This window comes from Chlorocebus sabaeus, chromosome 9 (assembly GCF_047675955.1).
Source record: "Chlorocebus sabaeus isolate Y175 chromosome 9, mChlSab1.0.hap1, whole genome shotgun sequence".
Lineage (NCBI taxonomy): Eukaryota > Metazoa > Chordata > Mammalia > Primates > Cercopithecidae > Chlorocebus > Chlorocebus sabaeus.
The window spans coordinates 125585846-125609870 of NC_132912.1; the positions used below are offsets into that span (position 1 = coordinate 125585846).

At 40.1% G+C, this 24025-nt stretch overlaps 2 protein-coding genes across 10 annotated transcripts in view; one reads left to right on the top strand and one right to left on the bottom strand.

The window, feature by feature from the left end:
* Positions 1–263: 263 nt before the first annotated feature.
* IKZF5 (IKAROS family zinc finger 5) lies at positions 264–19025 on the bottom strand. Of its 9 annotated transcripts, none has more exons than XM_007964312.3 (5): positions 18896–19025; positions 17232–17382; positions 7956–8121; positions 5468–5650; positions 264–4175 (listed from the first exon to the last, which is right to left on the bottom strand). In XM_007964312.3, the coding sequence occupies exons 3-5, from the start codon at positions 8086–8088 to the stop codon at positions 3232–3234; spliced, it is 1260 nt and encodes a 419-aa protein (XP_007962503.1). In that variant the 5' UTR covers positions 8089–8121; positions 17232–17382; positions 18896–19025; the 3' UTR covers positions 264–3231. The 9 variants fall into 9 exon arrangements, with proteins under 9 accessions (XP_007962503.1, XP_037865601.1, XP_007962501.1 ...); XM_038009673.2 differs by having other exon boundaries at positions 7486–8121; XM_007964310.3 differs by having other exon boundaries at positions 7956–8134.
* A 120-nt stretch (positions 19026–19145) lies between these two features.
* The window catches only part of ACADSB (acyl-CoA dehydrogenase short/branched chain), a 41517-nt gene continuing 36637 nt past the window's right edge, over positions 19146–24025 (top strand). The window contains exon 1 of the mRNA XM_007964320.3: positions 19146–19272. Within this exon, the coding sequence (XP_007962511.1) occupies positions 19231–19272 (42 nt within the window). The 5' untranslated portion in view covers positions 19146–19230. The remainder of the gene's footprint in view (positions 19273–24025) is intronic.

Genomic DNA, 24025 nt, shown 5'->3' on the forward strand with positions numbered 1-24025 from the left:
GAACACTTAGGGTAGAGCTTGGGGGACAGGAGTCAAATTAAATGGATCTTGAATAAAGAGAAGAAACTAGGAGGGGGACAAGTTGCGGATATATGGAGCTGTTTTGGTTTTTAGCTCGTGATGAATCTTCTCAGGTAAGGTATTTTAGAAATTCAAAGCAGTGTAGCCATAAAATCTATTTCTTCCACTAACTTAACATTTTACTAGCAGAAAATTACTAAAACACTAATTTGATCTTATTTTCCAAAAAAGAAAAATCAAGGTCATTAGAAAGTCTTATTTTTTATTTATTACAAAAGCAAAGCTTCATTCACAATATGAACTGCATACTAGATATAGTTATTTCCGCATTAAACTGCTTTCCAGAATCCCTAAACAATATAGTGTATTTTACAACCATAATGCAAGTTATGTTTTGCATACAAAATATGTTCTTTACATCAAAGCACATGTTAACAAAAACAAGTTCTAGAAAGCATGTATCCTCTAAGACTAATGAAAACGTTTTTAGCAGGGAATTTTAACAAAAATTAACATTCATTTGATAAATATTTTGTAGAACTTGAAATGAGGATTTTATCTCTGAGTTATTTTTTGTAGTATTCCCCTTGTTCAGTTTTTGCAGAAGAATGGCAAATACTTATTTCTAAAATGAAATAGCCCTGGAAACACCCAGCGGAATTTTTTCAAAGTAAAAGTCTAGCCTTAACTTGAATTTCAAGAAGTTGTAGCTACATACTACCCTAGTAAAATCTGAAATAAAATTATTCCCAGTTAATCTCTTCACAGTTTCTTAAAAAAATATTAGTGGAGATAAATTATCTACCAACTTTAAAAATCTAAACATATGTTCACTGAACAAAAATAAATTTAGTTTCAGAACATTGCCTGTTAACGGCAAAGTACTATAAATAGTGCATGTTAAACTCTTCCCAGCAACTCATTTCTATAAAATATTTGATTAAAAATAAAATGAGAGAAACATTCAATACAGAGGGGAAGACATGAACATCTTTCCAAATACAGAATTTAACTCACAGGAAATTTAAATAAAATCTAAATATTTTTAAAAATACAATACCAAAAAAGCCTCTAAGGTAGATTTGCCTCAAAAATTTTAGTGCATTTAGAATAACTGTAGCTTCTAAGCATCAACACCTTTGGGATATCAACTGTGCTCTTTAAGTCATAGCAAAATTATAATTTTACATTCTAGTATGTAATTATGAAAAAAATCTTTTCCATGTTTAAATTAAAATGCACCTTCACAACATCCATGTTCAGTTGTTAGAAAAAAATGCATTTGACTGAGAATATAGAGTTAATAAGCTGGTTTTAACAAGGGAGTTCTTTCTCTTTGTTTCATGAAAATTTTCATTTTCTGTTTTGGGGTACTGCTTTTATCTGAGGAATAAAATGGGAAAAAATCACCACAAAAGCTTCCAAATGACAACCTGTTTCTTTCTGGCAACTGATAAATACTAAAGCCAAGTTATACACTTGGAAACTACTGCAGTAAAAAGGGATCTGAGCAGGCAGTGATTTAAGCAACAATGTAACAGAATTGTAGAATTTTAAAGTACAAGATTTGACAAAGATTCCAGTTTGGAGAAACTGTCCTTGATCCTGCTCTTTAAACAATGCAGTAGCTTAGACCGGATGCTAAACTGCAAGAACTCATTACAGTGGCTTTTTAGCATCTGAAAGGGAAGGCAGAGGACCCATTAATTTGGCACCTGGGGTTTTTGTGGGTACATGCCACCAATATTTCCCTTTCATTTACTATTAGAGGTCTTTTTTGGTTAATAGGTGCTTAATATTCTTTTTAAGATGCCAATGAGAAGCACATTCAACATATGAACAAAATTAAAAATAGAATTTTTGCAAAGTACACAGAAAAGAAACCAAGTTAGTAACAATATATTTTATTGTTTGACCAAGCTCTCTTCAGAGTATGTGAGTTATTACACAATATAAAAAACAATAGCCTCCTATTCAAAATGAATTACTCTATATTTAAGTCTTATTTTTATAAACAAATGTCATATTTATATGCATTTTATAGTCATTTCCACACCTTTTTATCCTTTCTCACTAAAGCGATGATTTAGTTTCTACATAGTTTTGTCACTCTACATGAAGACTGGTAAAACTGCAAATAAGAATTACAATTTGAATTCACAGAAACTATTTTAAACAGCTAATTCTGAAGAGGAGACAAGAATCCATTTTGGACATGTTCTCATTTTTGTAAATATGACTTCACTATCACATTTTCTCATGTGTTTCTATACCCACCTTTTCTTGGAAATTATGGGCAATAAATGGACAGAAGGAAGGAAAAGGAATCTTGAGAAATTTGTTTGGAGGCTGCATTTTAATTTTAAGGAGGACTTCACTTTACCTCTTTGGTCATCAACGGAATAGGAAGAATAAGAGATTCTCATTATAGTTATCCACCTCACCTAACAGTAATGATATCAGAATCAAGGATTTAAATGAAAGTCAAACTGAGAGGGGAAAAAGGCATCTAGCACTCTAGTGTATTTACCTGTGAAAATAAAAATCCAGTGGAAAACTGACGTGTGTTTAGACATTGAATAAACAAGTCATTTTAAATATTAAAAGAGTTTTCAATTTCAAGTCTTAACTGTTTTACATTTCCCCTTGTGGAAAAAAGAAAAATTTGCTAAACCGAAATAGCTTTACTATTATCAGTTGAAATGAAACTACCGATTCAACTTAAGAAATGTGAAATGGTATTTCAATTAACAGCAATTTTTAAGGCAATTTCTGTACTAAACACTGAAATGAGTAGTAGTAAATTCCGTTAAAGAAATTTATTCTACCATTTTGAAATATGGCAGAAATAACATCCAGTTCAATGTATATTGAAACATCAAAAGTATAGATAAGCCTTTTGAAGTTTTTATGGACCATAAATGTGAGAAATTCAAATGAATATCTTGTAAGATTATGACTGCACTCCAATTATCCAATGTCGAAAGGAAAAGAGACACCAATGTGTCTAACTGTTCTAATATATAAATGACCCTGACCAGATTTTTATGAAAAAAAGGGAAAATTTTATTCCACTGTCAAATTTATATTCTATAAATATAATGTATAAGCCTTGAATTAGCAGACACTTTATTAGGGATGACCAAAACAAAGAACAAAAAAAACCAAACCATAAAACAGCAAAACTAAGTAAAATATGACTATTTTCAATCAATGTTGGTTATGTTGCCCTCTTGCAAAATGACAGGCAAAATCATACTTGTTTTTACATTTGCATCCACATATATTACACTGAAAAGGATTTTCATACCCATGACATCCCATATGAATAGTGTAAAGGATGTTGTCTGCAAAGTACATATCACAGTGCTGGCAGTGGTGCAGAAGCTGAGGGTCCTGGACCGGCAGGGCTGGGGCTGGGGTGCTTGGCTGGCTGTTTCCTATGCTGGGAGTGCTCGTGTGGGCACTTGGCTCACTGCTTGGACCTGCCACTGGACTATAGTTCCTTTGACTATGGGATGGCCGAGGTTCTGGGCTTGTGGGAGAGGAGCTCTGAGGAATACTTGCTGATACCGCAGAAACTACTGCTTGGGTGGAGGGCTGCTGAATCATGAAAGGCTTTTCATCAGGGCAGGGAACTACATCAGGGGATGCAGGGTTTTGATTTTCAGGTGGCAAACTGGACAACTGCCCTGCTAGAGTAGAGAGCTGATTCAGAGGGTTATCAACCATGAGTTCCTGGGGGTCCCTTGGAAGGCCACCAGTTGGTGTGGTTTTTGCCATACTTTCATAGGAGTCAGTCTGGATATTTGGGATTTCGTGGGTAAAATCGTTAAGGTAGTCTGGTTTCTGAACCACCATGGAAGGTGGACTTAAGTTGATTAGTGCTCTTCTGCTATAGCCCAGATTGCTTGTTTTCTTCTGTAAAACCCCCCACATTTTCTTGCTGCTTAAGGAAGACCTAGTACCTTTAATTGGTACCATTTTATGCTTGCGCCTTCGATGATGGGACAAGTTACTTCGATCACTGCAGCGGAAGGAACATAATTCGCATTTGTATGGTTTTTCTCCAGTATGGGAACGCATATGGGCTTCCAGATGACGCTCATAAGCAGATGCAAATGGACAAAGATGACATCGATGAGGTTTTTCACCTGTTTCAAAAGAAAAACGATGGAGAGACTACAAGAGTAGTTCATTTACGGAAAGTTTGCTTGTCCATTCATTGGACAACTGGAAATTGATCAAAAAGAAAAATGCTTTCAGAAAGTCATATTTGCATAGCATATGAGATTGTTAAAATTTGTAAACAAACCCACAAACTGAAATAAAACCTAAGAACTCATCAGCAACAACTTGAGATATGCATTGATGTTGTATTAGTCAATACAGTATAAAAACTGTTATGGCTTCAAATGCATTTAGAGAGAAGAAACAGCACAACTGAAGTATTTCTAGTAATAGTCTTACATAATAATGAGTTTATCAAAAGTATGTCTGAGTTATATGTTCATGTATACATTTATATACAAACACTCATAGTCACACACATAGACACATATGCATACCCTTTCCTCACAGAAAAAAAAAAAAAAATACAAAAAAAGGTTTTTTTAAAAGTCCTTATATGAAATAGAAAGCTCAGAATTGAAATGGGCTTGCTAGTCTGAGTTATGCAAAGCATCCCTTCAAAATTGCTAGTGCTTCTCCTCCACCTTCCTACTCTTCAGCTGCCAGAAGGAATAATTATAGTTAATGTTGTTAACTGAAGACTGCCCAATTATGTGAAATAAACATTTGGAGTATGAGATGTAGAGTCATTCATCTAATAAGTATGTGTCACACGCCCTCCTAGGTTCTGGTGGTACAAAGATGGTCTTGTCACAGTCCCTGTCCTCAAGAGGCTCTCAGGCCACGATGATGTGATGAATGAGCACAGGATGCATGAAGCACACAGGAAGGACATCTGACCTGGTCTTGGGCAGGGGCAGATGTAGTTGGGAAAGTTTCTCAGAAGGGACAGCTAAAGTGAGATCTGGGATTAGCAGTACCATCTGCAACTGTATACTTTCTGAAACTTTTCCCCCTTTCGGCAACTGGGCAACTGAAACGTAATAGGATAAAGATTAAAACATTTTATCACATCGCAGTGCTTTAGCGTTATTCCTTCCCAATCTGAGAGGCAGGCAGATGTTGAGAGATTATTTGTATCAAGAGGGAAACATGGCTAAGGAAGGAGAGGATCTACAAAGGGCTTCACTTCTGACCTGTTTGTATGTTGTTATGTTGTTGCTTTGTAAAAATGGAGTAACTTTCCCATTTATTCGAACTTTACGTAAACCTTCATTTTTGAATATTAAAACTATTTCTATGACAAACCAACCTGCCCCCCTTGGCCCCTCTCCTACCCTCACAGAAATGCTTTTTCCAGCTATCTTTCCATTACCTGTGTGGATTCTGATGTGTTCAATAAGCCGGGCTGTTCCTTTGCTGGCATAGTTGCAGTACCGACACTTGAGCTTCCCATCAAAGGTCCTTTCAAACCCGTCTACTAACATTCCTGAGTTTTCATCCAGGGAAACTTCAACAGATGGGTGATCAAGTCCATTTTGATCACCATCTGTTCCAGCTATAAACAAAGTACAGCAAAAGAAATTATGCATCTCAGAATCAACTCAATTTAGCATTTCAGTTTTAAGTGGCTGAAAAATCTTATAAATTGACAGTTCACTTCCCACAAAAGTTAAATCCATTTTATAACAGACTTTCTGAACTGAGGCTAATTTTATACAAAAACAGTAATACATTCTGTTATTATATTCTGAGAACCTTTGGGGGATCTCAAATTATTTACACAAGGCCAGTGCGGTGGCTCATACCTGTAATCCTTTCAGAGGATTAGAACTTTGGGAGGCAGAGGTGGGGGGATAGCTTGAGGCCAGGAGTTACAGACCAGCCTAGCCAACATGGCAAAACCCTGTCTCTACTTAAAAGAAAAAAAAAAAAAATTAGCTGGGCATGGCGGTGCGCACCTGCAGTCCCAGCTACTCAGGAGGCTGAGACATGAGAATCGCTGGAATCCAGGAGGCAGAGGTTGCAGTGAACCAAGATTGCGCCACTGTACTCCAGTCTGGGTGACAGAGCAAGACTCTGTCTCAAAAAAAAGAAAACAAAATTACTTACACACACATTGTATTGGTCCTTAACATGTTTTTGAAGAAGAGAACAGGTGAGGAGGAAGGGGAATGAAGAGATTCACTGGAGAGTGATGGCACAGTTACACACAGGTGTTTAGCACCCTGGCTATTTCTACAACTGTAACTGGCAAAGAATCTCCAAAACCCTAACTCTATTTTAGTCTGAAGCGGTGAATAAGTTTACCACATCCCACTGTTTATACAAGCATTCTAGATCTCCGCTCCATTTAGGATCTTAAAATTCTAATTAAGCACATAAAGGAAACTATCATCCCTGATACCTCTGAAGGTTAGGGCTTTAAGAATCTCAGAGATAAAAGATGTTTGGCTGTTTGCTTTTAAGGTAATCTGACTACTTTTTTGTAGAAAGAAACTGAAGAGACCTGGTGCTCACAATCAGGAAAATCAGCAAATGGCTGGGACTACAACCCTGGTCTCTTGAATCCTGTCTGGAAATTTGCGTGTTAGGAAGAAAATTTCCATTCCTACAGCTTCAAAGGAAAAGGTCTACTCCATCTCAGGAGGTAACAGTGCTGGCATGCACAATTCAAGCCCCCTGCTTCACCGGTTCCTCACTCCTCACTAGGAGAAGTGATTCTGCTGGTTGAGACAAGACCAGTATACAAGAGGGCAACACTGCATTAGAGGGACAAGGCTCAGTGTCTTCCTCTCTCCCACTGCTTTCCCAAGCCAGTCACTATCACATTTTAATGTGTATATGAATTACTTGGGGGATCTTGTGAAAACACAGATTATAATTCAGTAGATCTGGAGTGGTGTCTGGTGTTTTGTATTTCTAACAAGCTCTGAGGTGATGCCCAGTCCCTGCTGCCAGTCCCTGGATTATAAGGCCCTACCCAGACTATCTAGGTCAGGCGGTCAGCAAACTTTTTCTATAGGCATGAGATAGTAAATATTTCAGGCTTTGTGGGCCATATGGTCTCTAACACAACTACTCAACTCTGCTGTTTTAGCACGACAAACAAAAAAAGCTATAGAAAATATGTAAACAAATGAGCATATCTGTGTTCCAATTAAATGTTATGTGTACTCAAGTTTGAAATTCAGAGAATTTTAATATATCATTACATTATTCTTCTTTTGACACTTTTAAAACCATCTTTAAATGTAAAAGCCATTCTCAGCTTGCAGGCCTTACAAAAACAGCAGTCCAGATGGGGGCCCACAGGCTATAGTTTGCTGATCTCCGAGCTAGGTTAGGAATAAATTCCAGTTTTTTGTGGCAAGCAAATTAGACAAAATTTACCTCTAGCAAGCTCAAGGAGGTTACCACTTTCTCTATTTTCGTTTCTCTTCTTGGACAGGTAAATATGGTCAGCTCTTTCTTCATTTTAAGAGAGAAGAAACTGAAACCCCTATTTTGGTCTCAGGTCGAATCCAGATTTCCTGGTGGCCTAATCGTTTGTATAGTGAAGCTGATGTTCCAGTCCCCTTTGGGTTCCTTGTGTCTAATGCTAGCTCATACAAACTGGAGGACAGGAAGGGTATTTGGAGCCCCTAACCTTCCAACAAGGCCATAATGCATCTCCAGACCATGTTAAGCACTCTCCAGCAGAAGTCTGATATGTTTTAAAAAGGGGGGAAAATGCCCTGTATCTTTCTAGAAAAAAACAGAATGATTCACATTAATGCGCAGTGGCCTTCACAGTAACAGCTACACACAATCATAGTAGTGTATAAAAAGTGAATTATTTAGTAGTATTAAAATGAGTCTACCTCCCTGAAGAGCCTCTGCTTCTTTGTCCCCACTAACTGATCCAGAAATCATGTTCACATGATGGGTCTGCTGAGTCAGGTATTCCTGAAAATCTTTCACGAAGTCCAAAGGCTCTGGTTTTTTTTCACCCATCTTTGCTTTTTTAACGTTTACAGTCTGTTATACCTAGAAAACAAAACTGAAATAATTTTACACTATTTAGGGAGATCTAATACATAGTAAACAAATGACAAAGACTATTTTGTGCAAGACACTATACAAAGCAAGAGAAAACACAGTGCCTGCCTTTTAGTATCTTATAATCTTCCTGGTGAACTAAAGAAGACATACACAAAATGGCAAAAAATCAATATATTTAATAATTAAATATAAATAGGGATTCAAACAGTCATAGAGGATGGGAAGAAATTTCAAAGGCAGAAAAAAAAAACCAAGTTCAGATTAGATTAAAGAAATAAGAACACAAGCAGAAATCATCGATAAAGAAGACAATAAAGAAACCAAGCAGGCCAGAGACCAACATAGGGAGAACTTGTCCCTACAAAAAAAAAATGTTTTTAATTAGCTGGGTGTGGTGGCACATGCCGACGGTTCCAGCTTCAAAGGAAAAGTCTACTCCATCTCAGGAGGCTAACAGTGCTGACACGCACAATTCAAGCCCCCTGCTTCACCGGTTCCTCACCCCTCACTAGAAGTGAGGAGGTTGAGGTAGGAGAATTGCTTGGGTCTGAGTGGTCGAGGCTGCAGTGAGCCATGATCGCACCACTGGACTCCATCCTGGTGGACAGAATGAGACCATTTTCTGGATGATGGACATGTTGCTTATCTGTGCTATTCTTATGCAGTTGCTACTAGCCACATATAGCTACTGAGGCACTTGAAATTTGGCTAATACAAATGACCTGAGTTTTTAATTTTATTAATTTAAACAGAAATAGCTGCATGCTGCTAGTGACTACCAGCAAAGGCTCTTAGACATAGTGTTCACATGAATGAGTAGTCTGCAAATAAGTGGTCTAGAACTAGGGGTTGCAGAGTTTTTATGAAGGGCCAGATAGTAAATATTTTAGGCTTTGCAAGCCATGCTCATCTTTGCTGCAATTACTCAACTGTCACTATAAGCAGCCATGGACAACAGACAGTCACACACAATATGTAAACAAATGGGTGGGGCTATGTTCCAATTAGGCTTTATAAAAACAGGCATTGAGCCAGATTTGGCCTACAGGTCTTAGCTTCCCAACCCCCGCTCTAGAAATATCCAAATCACCACTTCTACTACCTATTATCCTATCCACTCCAAGACTAGGAAAAAAAAGAAAAAGAAAAGGAAAATCCCTAATGCTAGTGTAGAAAGGGAAAGTCTCTTGTGGGTTCTGCAATCACAAGCTGGTCTTCACCAGGTTTATGGCCCAAATTCACCAATAAAATAGCCAAAAAGTTTTCTAGTAAGAATAAGATGAGGAAGCCTAGCACCTGAGAGACAAAAAGTCTTTTCTTCCAGTAAAAACAATTTTTATGCAAATAAGTACAATTCTCTGGTAAATATACCTTATGATAAAATATTCTTTTTCAGAAAAACTCAAACTATTTAACTAATAATTTTCCATCTAAAAAAGCTTCCGTCTTTAGTAGCCAGTGGTAGGCATCAAAAAATTACTCACTTTCAACACATATGCTTAACTTTTTCTTGAAGTCTCATACATATACAGAAAAGTACATAAATTATAAGAGCAGAACTCAATGAATTGTCACAAAATGAACACATTCATAAAATCAGCAACACAATCAAGAAACAGAAGGCTGCCGGCATCCCAGAAGCCCCCTTCATGTACCCTTCCAAAGCTAGGACCCTCTGCCCTGACAAGGGTTACAGCCATCCTGACTTCTGACTCTGTAGATTAGTTTTGTCTGTTCTTCAACTTTATGTAAATGGCATCACACACTATGAACCTTTGTCTGATTTCTGTCACTCAACATTATAATTGTAAGATTCATCCATACTGCTGCATGCAACTGAAGTTTGCTCAGATTTACTGCTGGAGTCTGTTGTATGACCGTGCCACAACTAATTGATCTCTCATACTGTTTTTAGATCATCTGGGTAATTTCCAGTAACTGGCTGCTGTGAATAAAGTTTCCATGAACATATTACTACATGTTTTTTGATTACATACATATTTCTGTTCATTGTATAGGAGTGAAACTGCTGGATCAAAGGCATGCATATATTCAGTTTTAGATAATGCCAAATAGGTTTTCAAAGTGATTATAAAAGTTTACACTCCCACTAGCAGTAAACAAGAGTTCTGCTGCTCCCCATCCTTGACAACACTTGGGCATTTTTTGCCTTTTTCATTTTAGCCATTCTGGTGGGTGTCTGGTGGTATCACATTAGTTTTAATTTAGATTCCTTGATGGCTAATGAAGATGTAAACTTTTTAATATATGCTAATTAACCACTTAGATACCCTCTGTTGTATAATGTCTGCTCATATCGTTTGCTTATTTTTCTATTGTGTTGTCTTTTTCTAATATGGAAGAACGCTTTATGAGTCCTTTATTAGGATATGTGCATCTTATTTATCAGGATATGTGCATCTTAAGTATCTTCTCCCACTGTGGTTGCCTTTTCATTTTCTTTTCTTTTTTTTTTTTGAGACGGAGTCTGGCTCTGTTGCCCAGGCTGGAGTGCAGTGGTGCGATCTCGGCTCACTGCAAGCTCCACCTCCCAGGTTCACGCCATTCTCCTGCCTCACCCTCCCAAGTAGCTGGGACTACAGGTGCCCGCCACCATGCCAGGCTGATTTTTTTGTATTTTTAGTAGAGACGGGGTTTCAGCGTGTTAGCCAGGAGAGTGTTGATCTCCTGACCTCGTGATCAGCCCGCCTCAGCCTCCTGAAGTGCTGGGATTACAGACGTGAGCCACCGCGCCCAGCCTTCACTTTCTTAATGGTAATTTTTGATGAACAGAAGCTCTTAATATAGTACAATTTACCCATTTTTATCTTTTACATTCAGAGTTGTTTGTGTCCTAGTTAATAAATCCTTGCCTACATCTTACTTGAAGATGTTCTCCTATACTTCCTTCTAAATGCTTTTTATTTTACCTTTCATATTTTTATCTGGACTTGAGTTTTGTGTATGGTGGGAGGTAGGAGTCAAAGCATACTTTTTTCCAAAGAGATATCCAACTGTCCCAGCAATGTGTACCTACCAGATCGGCCTTTCTCTACTAAGCTCCAATGTCTCCTTTTTAAATCAAATGGTTATATGTATGGGGCTCTGCTTCTGGATTCTCTATTCTGTTCCACTAGCCTATCTGTCCTTGCAGCCATACCAGATAGTCTTAATAATAAGTCTTGCTATCACAGTAATTTAAGTCCCCCAGCTTTGTTTTTCTTCTTCAAGAATAGACTGTTACTGGTCCTTTTCAGCCTGTTTTTAAACCGTGGAACTGCAGGGTTGAGGAATGAGAGGTTCCACAAAAGCAGATTTTCCAATTTACAAAAATATGACCAACTTTTTAAGAATCAAAACTACTTTGACTTAACTAGAAATCTACTGGAAATAGACCAAGATTTGACATACCACTAATATGAATTATTGTACTTTACAACCACTCAGTAACACAGGGCTATTTTTGTTTTCCCTGTTTTCTGGCTTCAGACTGATAAATCTTATTTTCATACCTCTTGTCTTCTTCTCTCTTCACATTGTCTGTTCTTTATTCCAAACAAATTTAGCCAAATAAGGACTTACAGGTAACTGAATTCTCACTTTTCTCAATTCAATACTTGTGAATCATTCCTTTCTTCCCTTTTTAGAAGCTATGGTAGCTCCAGGAGCTTTTAAAAATTATCAGTGGCCGGGCACGGTGGCTCACGCCTGTAATCCCAGCACTTTGGGAGGCTGAGGCGGGTGGATCACAAAGTCAAGAGACCAAGACCATCCTGGCCAACATGGTGAAACCCCATCTATACTAAAAATACCAAAATAATTAGCCGGGCATAGTGGCGGGCACCTGTATTCCCTGCTTCTCAGGAGGCTGAGGTAGGAGAATCGCTTGAACCCGGGAGGCAGAGGTTGCAGTAAGCTGAGATCGCACCACTGCACTCCAGCCTGGCAACAGAGCAAGACTCTGTCAAAAAAAAAAAAATTATTACTGCCAGGCACGGTGGCTCATGCCTATAATCCCAGCATAATCCCAGCACTTTGGGAGGCCGAGGCAGGCAGATCAGAAGGTCAAGAGTTCGAGACCAGCCTGGCCAGCATGATGAAACCCCATCTCTACTAAAAATACAAAAAAATTAGCGAGACACAGTGGCAGGCACCTGAAATCCCAGCTACTTGGGAGGCTGAGGCAGAAGAACTGTTTGAACCCAGGAGGCAGAGGCTGCAGTGAGCTGAGATTGTGCCACTGTACTCCAGCCTGGGAGACAGAGTGCGACTCGGTCTCAAAAAAAAAAAAAAAAAAGGCCGGGCGCGGTGGCTCAGGCCTGTAATCCCAGCACTTTGGGAGGCCGAGACGGGTGGATCACGAGGTCAGGAGATCAAGACCATCCTGGCTGACACAGTGAAACCCCGTCTCTACTAAAAAATACAAAAAACTAGCCGGGTGAGGTGGCGGGCACCTGTAGTCCCAGCTACTCGGGAGGCTGAGGCAGGAGAATGGCGTAAACCCGGGAGGCGGAGCTTGCAGTGAGCTGAGATCCCGCCACTGCACTCCAGCCTGGGCGGCAGAGCGAGACTCTGTCTCCAAAAAAAAAAAAAAAAAAAAAAAAATTACTACCCCTTTTCAGGTAGAAAAGTCTATTTTTTAGAAAACTGTCTAGAAAGTTGAGGCTACTGAAAGTTTATCCTCTGGACAAATAGAATATAGACAACTCTCTATATCCAAAGGTTCTGTTATCTGTTGGTTCAACCAACTGCAAAATAAAATTATTTGGAAAAACTGGATGGTTGCATCTATAGTGAACATGTACAGACTTTTTTTTTCTTTTTTTCTTTTTTCTTTTTTTTTTGAGATGGAGTTTCGTTCTTATTGCCCAGGCTGGAGTGCACTGGCGCGATCTCGGCTCACCGCAACCTCTGCCTCCCAGGTTCAAGCAATTCTCCTGCCTCAGCCTCCAGAGTAGCTGGGATTACAGGTGCCCACTACCACACGCAGCTGATTTTTTGTATTTTTAGTAGAGACGGGGTTTCACCAGACTTTTGGGGGGGTCATAATTCCCTAAACAATACAGTATAACTATTTACATAGCATTTACACTGTATTAGGTATTATGAATAATCTAGAGCTTCAAGTACACAAAAGGATGAGACTGTGAGTTATAAGCAAATACTAAGCCATTTTATATAAAGAACTGGAGCACCCATAAATTTGGTATCTACAGGGGTCCTGGAACTAGTACCTACTGGATACGGAGGTAGAACCATATTTTGGTATTAGGTCAAACTCACTAGCTTTAAGACTGAACAGGGAGGGACCTCTCTCAGCCTTAGTTTCCTATTTCGTAAAATGGAATCATAATCCAACTTGCAGTACTATCTTAAGTTTTATAGGTAAGTATACATAAAGTATATTGTGACATGTATTGCATATGGTAGGCTATCAGAAAATGGTAGCCATTTTTCTAATAATTATTTTTGTAGCCAAAAAACAAAATGGTTATAACTTGGATTTTAAAATTCTCACCACCCCTGATTCAGTTATTTGCCTTTTTCCATCGGTTCATCAATGTGGTTGGAGAATATACTGAACATCTATTTGTTTCTTAGTTACAATGAAACAAAGATGTTCCACCTCAGTCTCAAGTAATCCCAATTTGCAATTTTTCAGACCACTTTGCAATTTCTCAAACTCATCTCTGCTTATTTTACTTATAGGCCACCTCTTTAAATCACTTGCTTTAGTCTGGCTCAATTTTCTGAATCTTAAGGATTATTGTTGGCTTTTGAACACATTTGTTTCAGTTGTTTTCTTCCCCATCTTATCACATTTATTTGAACTAGTTCTCAGTTTCTTTATCATTGTGTTACTATTTGTTTTGTGACTACAGTTGATTGTGCTGATTATCTGTCCTTTAAGTTTGCTCTTGGTGGGAAAATGTAAGCTAGTCAGCTCCAATGAAAAAGACTATCAAGAATAAGATCTGGGAAAATACTTTTTTAATCTGTAAAAGCTGTATAGCTCTATAGATTGTCTGTGTTCTAATTATAAAAGCTATAATTAAGAAAGAAATCCCAGTATTTACATTGTAACTTAGCATCACTTCTTGACAATCAGTTCACATGAAAACTAATACATTTCCCCTGGAAAATGTCTGAATGTACTTTGACAGGCTTCTGGAAGCAAGATAATCCTTACCAAATCTTGATTAGAAAGCATAACATTGCTACAGTACAACATGTGACAGTGCAGTAAAAACACACAAGACTGCCAGAAAGCAAGCAGAAGAAAATGATATTTTTATACATGCATCTCAAGTTTAAGAACACAAATGAGCCTAATTACAGAGGACGGCTGGCATATTTTGACAGTCTTGGCTATTATCACATTGTCACATTATAAACTTCACTGTGTTCCCTGCCATAAATTGTGTGCCGCTTTTCAACCAAAATGCATGATAAACTTAAAAAAAAAAAAAAGACTCTGAAATGAGAAGATAACATTGTAACATTGCAAACATGAAGAAAAACTCTTCTTAAAGTAGAATTTTAAATATATTAGTATGCTTTATAACCTTAAATGTCCTATCATGATTTAAAAATTAAGTGTCATTTCATCCCTAAGCACTTTTGTGCCCATTTGACCTGTATGGCCTCTATCCCATGTATCCATATACACAGGGTATGACAGGTGCTCACAAAGCCCCAGTCTATAGTAGACCATATACACAGGGTATGACAGGTGCTCACAAAGCCCTGGTCTACAGTAGACCATATACACAGGGTATGACAGGTGCTCACAAAGTCCCGGTCTATAGTAGACCATATACACAGGGTATGACAGGTGCTCACAAAGCCCGAGTCTACAGTAGACAATATACACAGGGTATGACAGGTGCTCGCAAAGCCCCAGTCTATAGTAGACCATATAGACAGGGTATGATGGGTGCTCGCAAAGCCCGAGTCTATAGCAGAGATACATATGAATGAAAAGTGCCTAAAGCGAAGTAGAGTCTTGGGCTCAAAACTCAGCTTTCTACATCTCAAGTCAGTATTTCTAAGCACAATAAATGGAAAAATAGTAATAATTCTGAAACTAGGCTGGACATGGTGGCTCATGCCTATAATCCCAGCACTTTCAGAAGCTAAGGTGGGAGGACTGCCTGAGCTCAGGAGTTCAAGACCAGTCCAGGCAACAGAACGAGACCTCATCTCTACTTTTTAAAAAGAAAAAAAAAAAAAAATTCTGCAACTACAAAAGACTTCCTCTTATAGAAAGAAAATAAAGATTTTCTATCCGAGTCATTTTCCTGTCTTTAATGTAATTATCATCAGTCTCAGGTCTCAAAGTTTAATCTAGGAATTCCACAAATTAACTGATACCCAGAGATGCCTCTAAGGCACTGATAAATTTTAAAACCTTTGCAAACATAATAAAATATACTTTAGAAAATCCACAAACTATAATTTTTTTAGTGGAATCTTTCCCATACGGGACATGAACTCAATACCTTGGAGTTAGCCAAAAAATTACTTTACACAAAATTTCAATGTGTGATATCACATCATCTAAACAAGAAATATACTTAAGTATTCTCCAGTATTATTATAGATGTGGGTGGTGTTATTACAACTCAGATGTACTCTTTCTGCTGGTATTGTCAAGGACTGAATGTTATGTCCCTAAAAGCTGGTATGTTGAAATTCTAACCCCTAATTTGATGGTATCTGGAGTGGGGCCTTTGAGAGATAATAGGGTTATAAAGGTGAAGTCCTCTAAATGGGATTAGTGCCTTGTGAAGAGATCCCAGAGATCTTGCTTCCTGTCTGCTCTTTGCCATGAGAGGATACAACCAGAAAGCAAGCCCTCCCCCAGATACCTGATCTCTTGGCACCTTGATATTAAGATTTCCCAGCCTCCAGAACTGTGAAAAATAAGTGTTTGTTTAAACCACCCAGTCTATGGTAATTCGTTATAGCAACCTGAACTAAGATATCTAATCACATCAACCAAAGAGAACAATATTCCCATACTTTATGATGATTGCTCCTTATGATATAGCAAAATTCCCAAGTCCTTCCTGTGGTTATTCTGATTAAAGTTACGTTGAATTTAGTATGAAATTCCATGGGGTGTAGGTGGATATGTATATAGAAACTGGCTAGGGTATACCTAAAGTATTATCATGCCAGTAGCATCCCCCAAATTATTATTCAAGGCTCAAAATTAATGCTTTTAGAAAACAACCAGAAGCTATGCAAGCCGGTAGGGGAAAAAGAGGTGTATGATAATTAAGCTTTGATATCCCAAAGGACAGGAAAACCTCTACCTCAAGTAGATAATTTAAGCTAATTTCCAATCTTCCTTGGTTTCTGATAAAGGATTTAGTTTGTATGAAGTCCTCTGATCTTTCTCCTTCAGTCTCATACATGTAAAGCAGTTGATCAATGCAAGCATATATACATGCACACACACAATTATGTATGTGTATATATGTGCACCCCCCCACCTCTTAACCAGTAGCTAATAATTTAAAACACAGGCACTGAAATGCAAATTAGGAGGCATTCACAACTATGAAACAACCAGAGAAGAGGCTCTCTAACCTATATTCTTTCTATCTTTTTTATAAACTGTGGGAGAATTTTAAAAACATGATTAGGGAACAGCAGGATATGTTTCCTTCACCTAGCATTCATGCGAAGTCTTACTTCTCAAGGGTAGCCATAAGGAAGAATACAGTATTAGCAACTAACTTACTTACATAATAATTTATGGGTTAGGCAGCCCTATACACATAAAGTGATTACAGTTCAATAGATGTGTTTACCCTCCATAGCCTAATAATTATGGTCACTGAGATTTACTCTGCTATAGAACACATATAAACAGTCAACGCTGACAAATAAGGATTGGTTTCCATGGAGTAACATGGGCCTTCAAAAATAATTAGAACATAATTCCTGATTTCAGAACTGTCAAAAACTCTTGAAGGCAAAAAAGGAAATTATGAGGCTCTGAGAAATCAGAAATCAAAATATAAAAATAAAATATAAGTAAAACCATGCTGAAAGAAATCAGAAGAGAAATTATACAATCTAACCTTTTCACCCCAAATCAGTTCCTCCTTTTTCTTGCCACTCCAACATTGATGAAATGTAGAGTAATTGAAATTTACTCTGGAGATACAGCAAGCGACTCCAAAAGGCCATGGAGAGAGAATTTCAACTAAAATTGAAAAGCCATACAGAGGTCTGCATAAAAAACAAACAAACAAAAAGCACACCACAAATCAAAACCTTTAAGATAAGAACGTAATCAGCATCTACAGGTTGAATGAGCTAATAACTGATGCCAATCTTATCATTACATTAGCTGAAAAGAAAACGAACTGACAGATAATCAAAGAACAAAGCATTAGCTTCACTTCAGCAAAAACTCCGTAAGATCACCAAAGAATAACTGGTGTGACTATCGTTTTCTCACTGGTGGATTCGTTTTTGGCAAGATTTTTAATGTCTAAATTTAAGTTAAACTTCAGTTTAACGAAATTAAAATTAACTTCATTTAGTCACAGTACACTTCTAAAACGGTCAAGCCTAGGACTGCTGAACAGCTATAGTTGCATAAAAACAATGCATTAGTCCTAAATAGGGAAATGGGAAAGGGCTTTAAAAAAAACCAAAAAAACATGCACATCCGATAAGGGCATATCTGAATCCTATCCTTTTTATCCTATCACAACACAAAACAGTTACGGTTTTCTGGAAAACATCCTAGACCGCTAGGGGAAAATAACACCAGACATTTCAATTCACTGTAACGAATTCTCATCAATAATAATAACCTCTAGCTGTTGTGACAACATGACATAAATTAAAATTAAATTGAATTTTTGAAATTGTTAGTTCCGACGTTTAAGTAGTTTTAAATAAGTTCTGTTCTTTCAAAACTGAATTTCCTCATATCACATAATTTAAGACGCCTTTATTTCTTCTCCCGCTTGTCACACCTCTTTCGGGTTCTGACCAGCACATCAGGGGGACTTTAAGTAGGCCACGTGGTTTGCTAGAACTCTTTTAGCTTCAGATCCAGTAATCGAGCAAGCTAGGCTTGGCTACTCGCACTCCACACAGTTTATCCAGAGATCTAAACCCCTAATGAACCCAAATAGTTATTTGCTACAATGTATTTCTCAAATCTCACATGTTCCTAAAATAAGGGTGCCCATGGCAGTAGAGCCGGATTCGGGCAGGATCATTAGATAAAATACGAAGGCTTTAAACGTCCTTCTCCCAACGAGCAGCCTGGGACCGGCGTCGGGGCGGCAGCCTCACCAGGATTCGGAGCGACATCCTCGGCAGGATTCGAAACACCTAGGAGACCCGCGCCCGCCTGACTCCCTTCGCCCCTGGGACCCCGTGAAGACGCAAACCTCCGGACGCCTCCCGCAGAACCACCTGTCAGAGCCAGGCAGCAGTCCCCGCCTCGGAGCCTCCGAGGTCCTGCTCGACGGCGCCGACAGCAGGAGACCCCTCTCCCTCAGGGTTCTCGTGGCCATAGGCGCCGCAGTCCACCGCACTCCGGCTAAGGAGGTCCCGGGCCATCACCTGCCCGCCTACCGACCACGCCCGACCCTCCGCTGAACTGAGTCTCTCGCCGGATCAACCGGCCCGCGGCGAACCCAGCTCTCGCCTCCGGCCGCTCCTTCTTATCCGCCCTGTCCCGCCGCGTCGCCGCCGTCCGAGCCGGCAGCCTGCTACTTACCTCCTGACAACTGCATCGAGTAAACCACACCGCCTTGTTCAACGCTGTCGCCGCCGCCGCCGTCTTCGTCACCGTCGCAGTCGCCGCCGCCATCTTTGTTGTGTCTCCGACTCCCTTCCCGCCCCCCTGCCTTGCTGAAGTCTCGCGTGAACAGGATGGAGGGCGAAAACGAGGAGGGGCCTGTTTGTCTCTCTCGGGGTTCCGTAGGCAGCAGTGGGCAGGGATTAAGGGGGGTGTGTGCGGGGCGGGTACAGAGTGGGCGGAGCCTGGTTCGCGTAGCTCCCACGGGCTGACTAGTCACCCAGAGGCGCTGAGCCGAGAGGCCTGCGGCGACGATGGAGAGCCTGGCAGTGCGGCTGCTGCGCGGCAGCAGGCTGGTGAGTGCGTTCGAGGCTGGCGTCCTGGGGGCCCAGGGAGACCTTAGCCCCTGGCATCACAGCTGGCAGAGCCTTTTAACGGGCCTCGGGGCGCCAGCCTGAGCCCCGCTCCACGTCGTGGGCCCATCTCCCCAGACCATTACCCGCGGGAAGCCCACCACCCCGACCCCCTTCAGGCCTCTGGGGGCGGCAGCTGGTGGCAGGGGGGTCGGGGCTGTCTAGAAGCTGCTTTGGCGGAGCAAGCGCCTTCAGTGGAGTCGGAGGGTCGCGTCAACAAGATGTCCTTTGCAGGCCATTGCGTCCTGAGAGCAACTGAGTCTTGATCTCTGGATAGATTTTGCACAGGTGTTACCTCCCTGATGCCCTAACCCACCTTTCCCCAGTGATTACATTTCACACCCCCCCCCCCCTCCAAAAAAGATTGTTAAAATATAGGCCCAGTCTCCTTCTGAGCAGGGTGTCTCCCTGTTCTTCCTTCCGCGGCCCCGCTCAAAGGTAGTAAGGGACTTCGGAGTTGTTCGGTCTTCCAGGCCAGGGACAGAGTTCCCTCTGCCCCTTATCTTATGTCTAGAGCCTGGGTATCTTCCGTGGATAGACTCACCGCGGCCCAGGGGAGCCTGTGCCGGTCCCTCTTCCATGAACTTAAGCTGAAACCAGCCTTTTGTGCTTAATTCTGATCTCTGCACCTACACAAACTGTTGGTTCGTTAACAGCCCCTGTGTTAAACATCCTATGCTCTTCACCCCTTGGACCTATTATATAGCATGCTTTCCAGAACATACACATTTGGATACACTTGTGTTTGTCAGTACTCAGTACACCTCACTGGGAATTTTCCCACTGCTTACGTGTGCTTTTCGTGTTTCCTTTGCATTTGCTTTAATGAGTTGGGTTTTCCAACTGCTACTCCAGTCTTATGCCCAGAGGCAGAACTCTTAACTTTTTACTCATTAGAGATAATTAATGTTATTTGTTTTACAGGCCTGAAATGCAATAAAAAAATAGTAAGTGATTGTTGTTTAATACTGTTTATAATTGTTGGTTAATAACTTAGCAAAGAAAATTTCCTTGGTTTTACCATTTGACTCTGTTTTAGAGCCAAAATTTATTGACCACATAATCTGTGGTAGGCACGTTCTCATTCTACCTGAGTCATCTCAATTCTCACAACCATCTTAACATGTAGTTTAATCTTGCATATGCAGCGGTTAATGCTGAAAAAGAATAATAACTTGCCCACAGATAGAAAGTGATAGAGCTGGTATTCGAACTCTGGTCTGATTCTAAACTTAACCTTCATATACTACTGTCTCCCCTTCCTTACAGATATCAAAAGCCTATTTTGTTTGGACTTTTGGTTTATTGTGGCTTATAGTCCTTTATAGTTTTTTAAGCTCTTTTACATAAATTAGCCAAATTTATTGAACGTCGACTGTAGCATAGTGGTTAAGAACATGGGTTCTGCAGCTAGGCTGCTTGGGTCTGAACCCAGGCCCTCTCACTTCCTAGTGGTATAAGCTTGGACAGGTTATGCTTTGGGTCTCAGTTTTCCGATCTGTAAATGGAGAGAATAATTGTGCCTATTCCAAAACTGGTGTGAAAATTAAATGAGTTCATATGTTCATGTGAGGCACTTAGAATAGTGCTTGGCATATAGTCAGCTCTCGATAAATATCAGCTCTTACTGCCATGCACGAAGCATTGTGTGCTACGGCAGATGTAATAATGAGTAAAACACTCTACCTTCAAGAAGTTTATCTTTTAGGGAAGAGGTTAGAACTATATGGAACTAACCTCATATCACGTAGGTGTGGAACAAATCCTAAGGGGCTACCATCTGCGTGCAGATTCAGAAGATAGAAATGACTAGGACCATTGGGAAGTGATAGGCTCTTTGGAAGCTGGGTTAGAGTTTAGGAGGGGAAAGGAGTGGTCAGAAAACTGCAACAAAAGGGGACTGAGGCCATTTTAGGGAATTGGGGATTGATCCTTTTGGATTGTGAGGAGCCATTGAAGGCCAAGAGCTTTGGAGTTTCCTAGTGCCACAGGGCAAGTAGATTGCTGTGGACACAGGTGGCATGGAGTGGGAAGAAATGCAAGGTAGGGCTAATTTTGGTTTCTATCCAGAGGCAAATAGAGAGCTAGCATTTACTCACTTATTGTAGACCAGGGACAGCATTTTACACCCACTACCCTATTTACTCTTCCTGTAAACTTCTGAATTAGGTATATTAGTGGCTTCATTTTGCAAATGAACTCAGAGGCAATAACCAGTGTTCCTGAGTCACACAACAATCAGATTGCAACACTGGCCTTCAGCCTACCCCTGCCTTCTCAGAAGGTCTCTCCTAGTCCTGCAGATGGATTAGAACTGCCCTGTCAATTTGGTCTAAGCAACCCAATTAGTGGAGAATTGGACCTTGTAGTTAACCTGCGGTTCCAAAGCATTTTAATGTAGCTTGATATCTTTCTTTTTTTTTTTTTTTTTTTTTTTGAGACGGTATCTCACTCTGTCGCCCAGGTTGGAGTGCAGTGGCGCGATCTCAGCTCACTGCAACCTATGCCACCCAGGTTCGAGTGATTCTCCTGCCCAAGTAGCTGGGATTACAGGTGCCTGCCACCATGCCCGGCTAATTTTTGTAGTTTTAGTACAGATGGGGTTTCACCATCTTGGCCAGGCTGGTCTCGAACTCTTAACCTCGTGATCCACCTGCCACGGCCTCCCAAAGTGCTGGGATTACAGGCGTGAGCCACCACACCAGGCCGCTTGATGTCTTTTAAGAGATGATTCTTTTTTTTTTTTTTTTTTTTTTTAACAAGGGCTCACTGTGTTGCCCAGGCTGGAGTGCAGTGGCATGATCATAGCTTACCATAACCTTGAACTCCTGGCTCAGGTGATTCTCTGACTTCAGCTTCCTGGGAGCTGGGACCACAGGCATGTGTCACTACACCTGGCTAATTTTTAAAGTGTTTTGTAGAGATGAAGTCTCACTGTGTTGGCCAGGCTCATCTGGAACTCCTGGCCTCAAGCGATCCTCCCACATCACTCTCCAAAATGCTGGGATTACAGGCATGAGCCACTGCACCCAGCCAAGAAGTGATTCTTGAAAAATATCCTTGAGGTGATTTCTTGTTCAGTTAATTCTCTGAACATCTGCTAGACAGCAGCTGCCAAAATAGATATAATTCTTGTTGTTCAACTTTTTGCTCTTCAACAAAATCAGAAGTATTTTTTTTGGACATGTATTTGGCATCCAGGTAGAGAGAGCACAAATGGTTTGAACGTGTCCCCCAAAATTCATGTGTTGGAAGCTTGACCCCCAGTGCGGAGGTTTTGAGTCGGGGGCCTAATGGGAAGTGTTTGGGTCATAGGGGAACTGGCCTCGTAAATTATTAATGCTGGTTTCGAGAGAGTGAGTTCCTCATAAAAGGACAACTTTGGCCTTCTCTTGCTCTCTCTTTTTCTCCCCTCATTTCTCACTCTCTCTTACCCTCTCTCACTCTCTTGCCTTTCTCTATGGAATGACACACCTCTTAGCCTGAGAACTTGGAACAGCTGACTCATCATAAATGTTCTTAAATACTTAGAACAGCTGACTCATAACAAATCCTCAGTAAACATTAGCTATTTTTAAAATTAATTAAGTTAGTTTGTTAGTTTTTTAGAGACAGGATCTTGTTCTGTCACCCAGGCTGGAGTGCAGTGATACAGATCATGGCTCACTGCAACTTCAAACTCCTGGACTCAAGTGATCCTCCTGCCTTGGCCTCCAAAAGTGTTGGGATTGCAGGCATGAGCCACTGTGCCTGATTCTTAAAAGGGCAAGGCATTGTTAGGAATTCCTAAAGACTAGAATGAAGAATCAGAGACTGGTAGATGGGAAAAGTTGTGTTTTCAGCAGTTTTGGAGAATACCTAAAACCGAAGCTATTATTTCTGGAGAAAGCAAGCAGAGGTTGGACAGATTCTGGTGTAGAAGTTTTGACTTGGGATGAAAATTGAAATTGGGATCAACTTAAAATCTAATCCATTGACACACCGCTAATAAAGGCATACCCAAGACTGGGTAATTTATAAAGAAAAAGAGGTTTGATGGATTCACAGTTCCACATGGCTGGCAAGGTCACACAATTGTGATGAGGAAGGTGAAGGAGGAGCAAAGGCACATCTTACATAGTGGCAGGCAAGAGAGAAGTGCAGAGGAATTGCCCTTTACAAAACAATCAGATCTTGTGAGACTTACTCACTATCATGAGAACAACACGGGAACACCCCACCCCCATGATTCAGTTACCTTCCACTGGGTCCCTGTCATGACACATAGGGATTATGGGAGCTACAATTCAAGATGAGATTTGGGTGGGGACACAGCCAAACCATATCAAGCAGGTATAAACAATTTGGCATAGGAAATCAAAATCGAAACTGAATATAGTGTTAAGTGTTTTTTCATTAAATTCTAATAAATTGTTGATACAATTCTCATAAGCCATATCAATTCCTGTAATTTTAAAGCCCATAAAGTAGTTTAATTTTCCTTTGGGGGTGGTGAGAGAATTTGTTTAAACTTCATTTCAGATAATTGTAGATTTTCATGCAGTTATGAAAAGAAATACGGAGAGATCCTGCATCTTGTTATCTGATTTGCCCCTGTGGTAACACTTTATCAAACTATAGTACAATATCACAACCAAGAAATTGACATTGATACTGTCAACCTAAATAACAGAAAGAGGCTCTCTGAAAGAAAAGA

Excerpts from the sequence above, each read along its gene's own strand:
- IKZF5 (XM_007964312.3), bottom strand. The coding sequence starts at position 8,088 with ATGGGTGAAAAAAAACCAGAGCCTTTGGACTTCGTGAAAGATTTTCAG. Across the intron at positions 5,651-7,955 it reads AGCAGAGGCTCTTCAGGGAG|CTGGAACAGATGGTGATCAA; the intron begins GTAGACTCATTT and ends CTTTGTTTATAG. Across the intron at positions 4,176-5,467 it reads ACACATCAGAATCCACACAG|GTGAAAAACCTCATCGATGT; the intron begins GTAATGGAAAGA and ends CTTTTGAAACAG.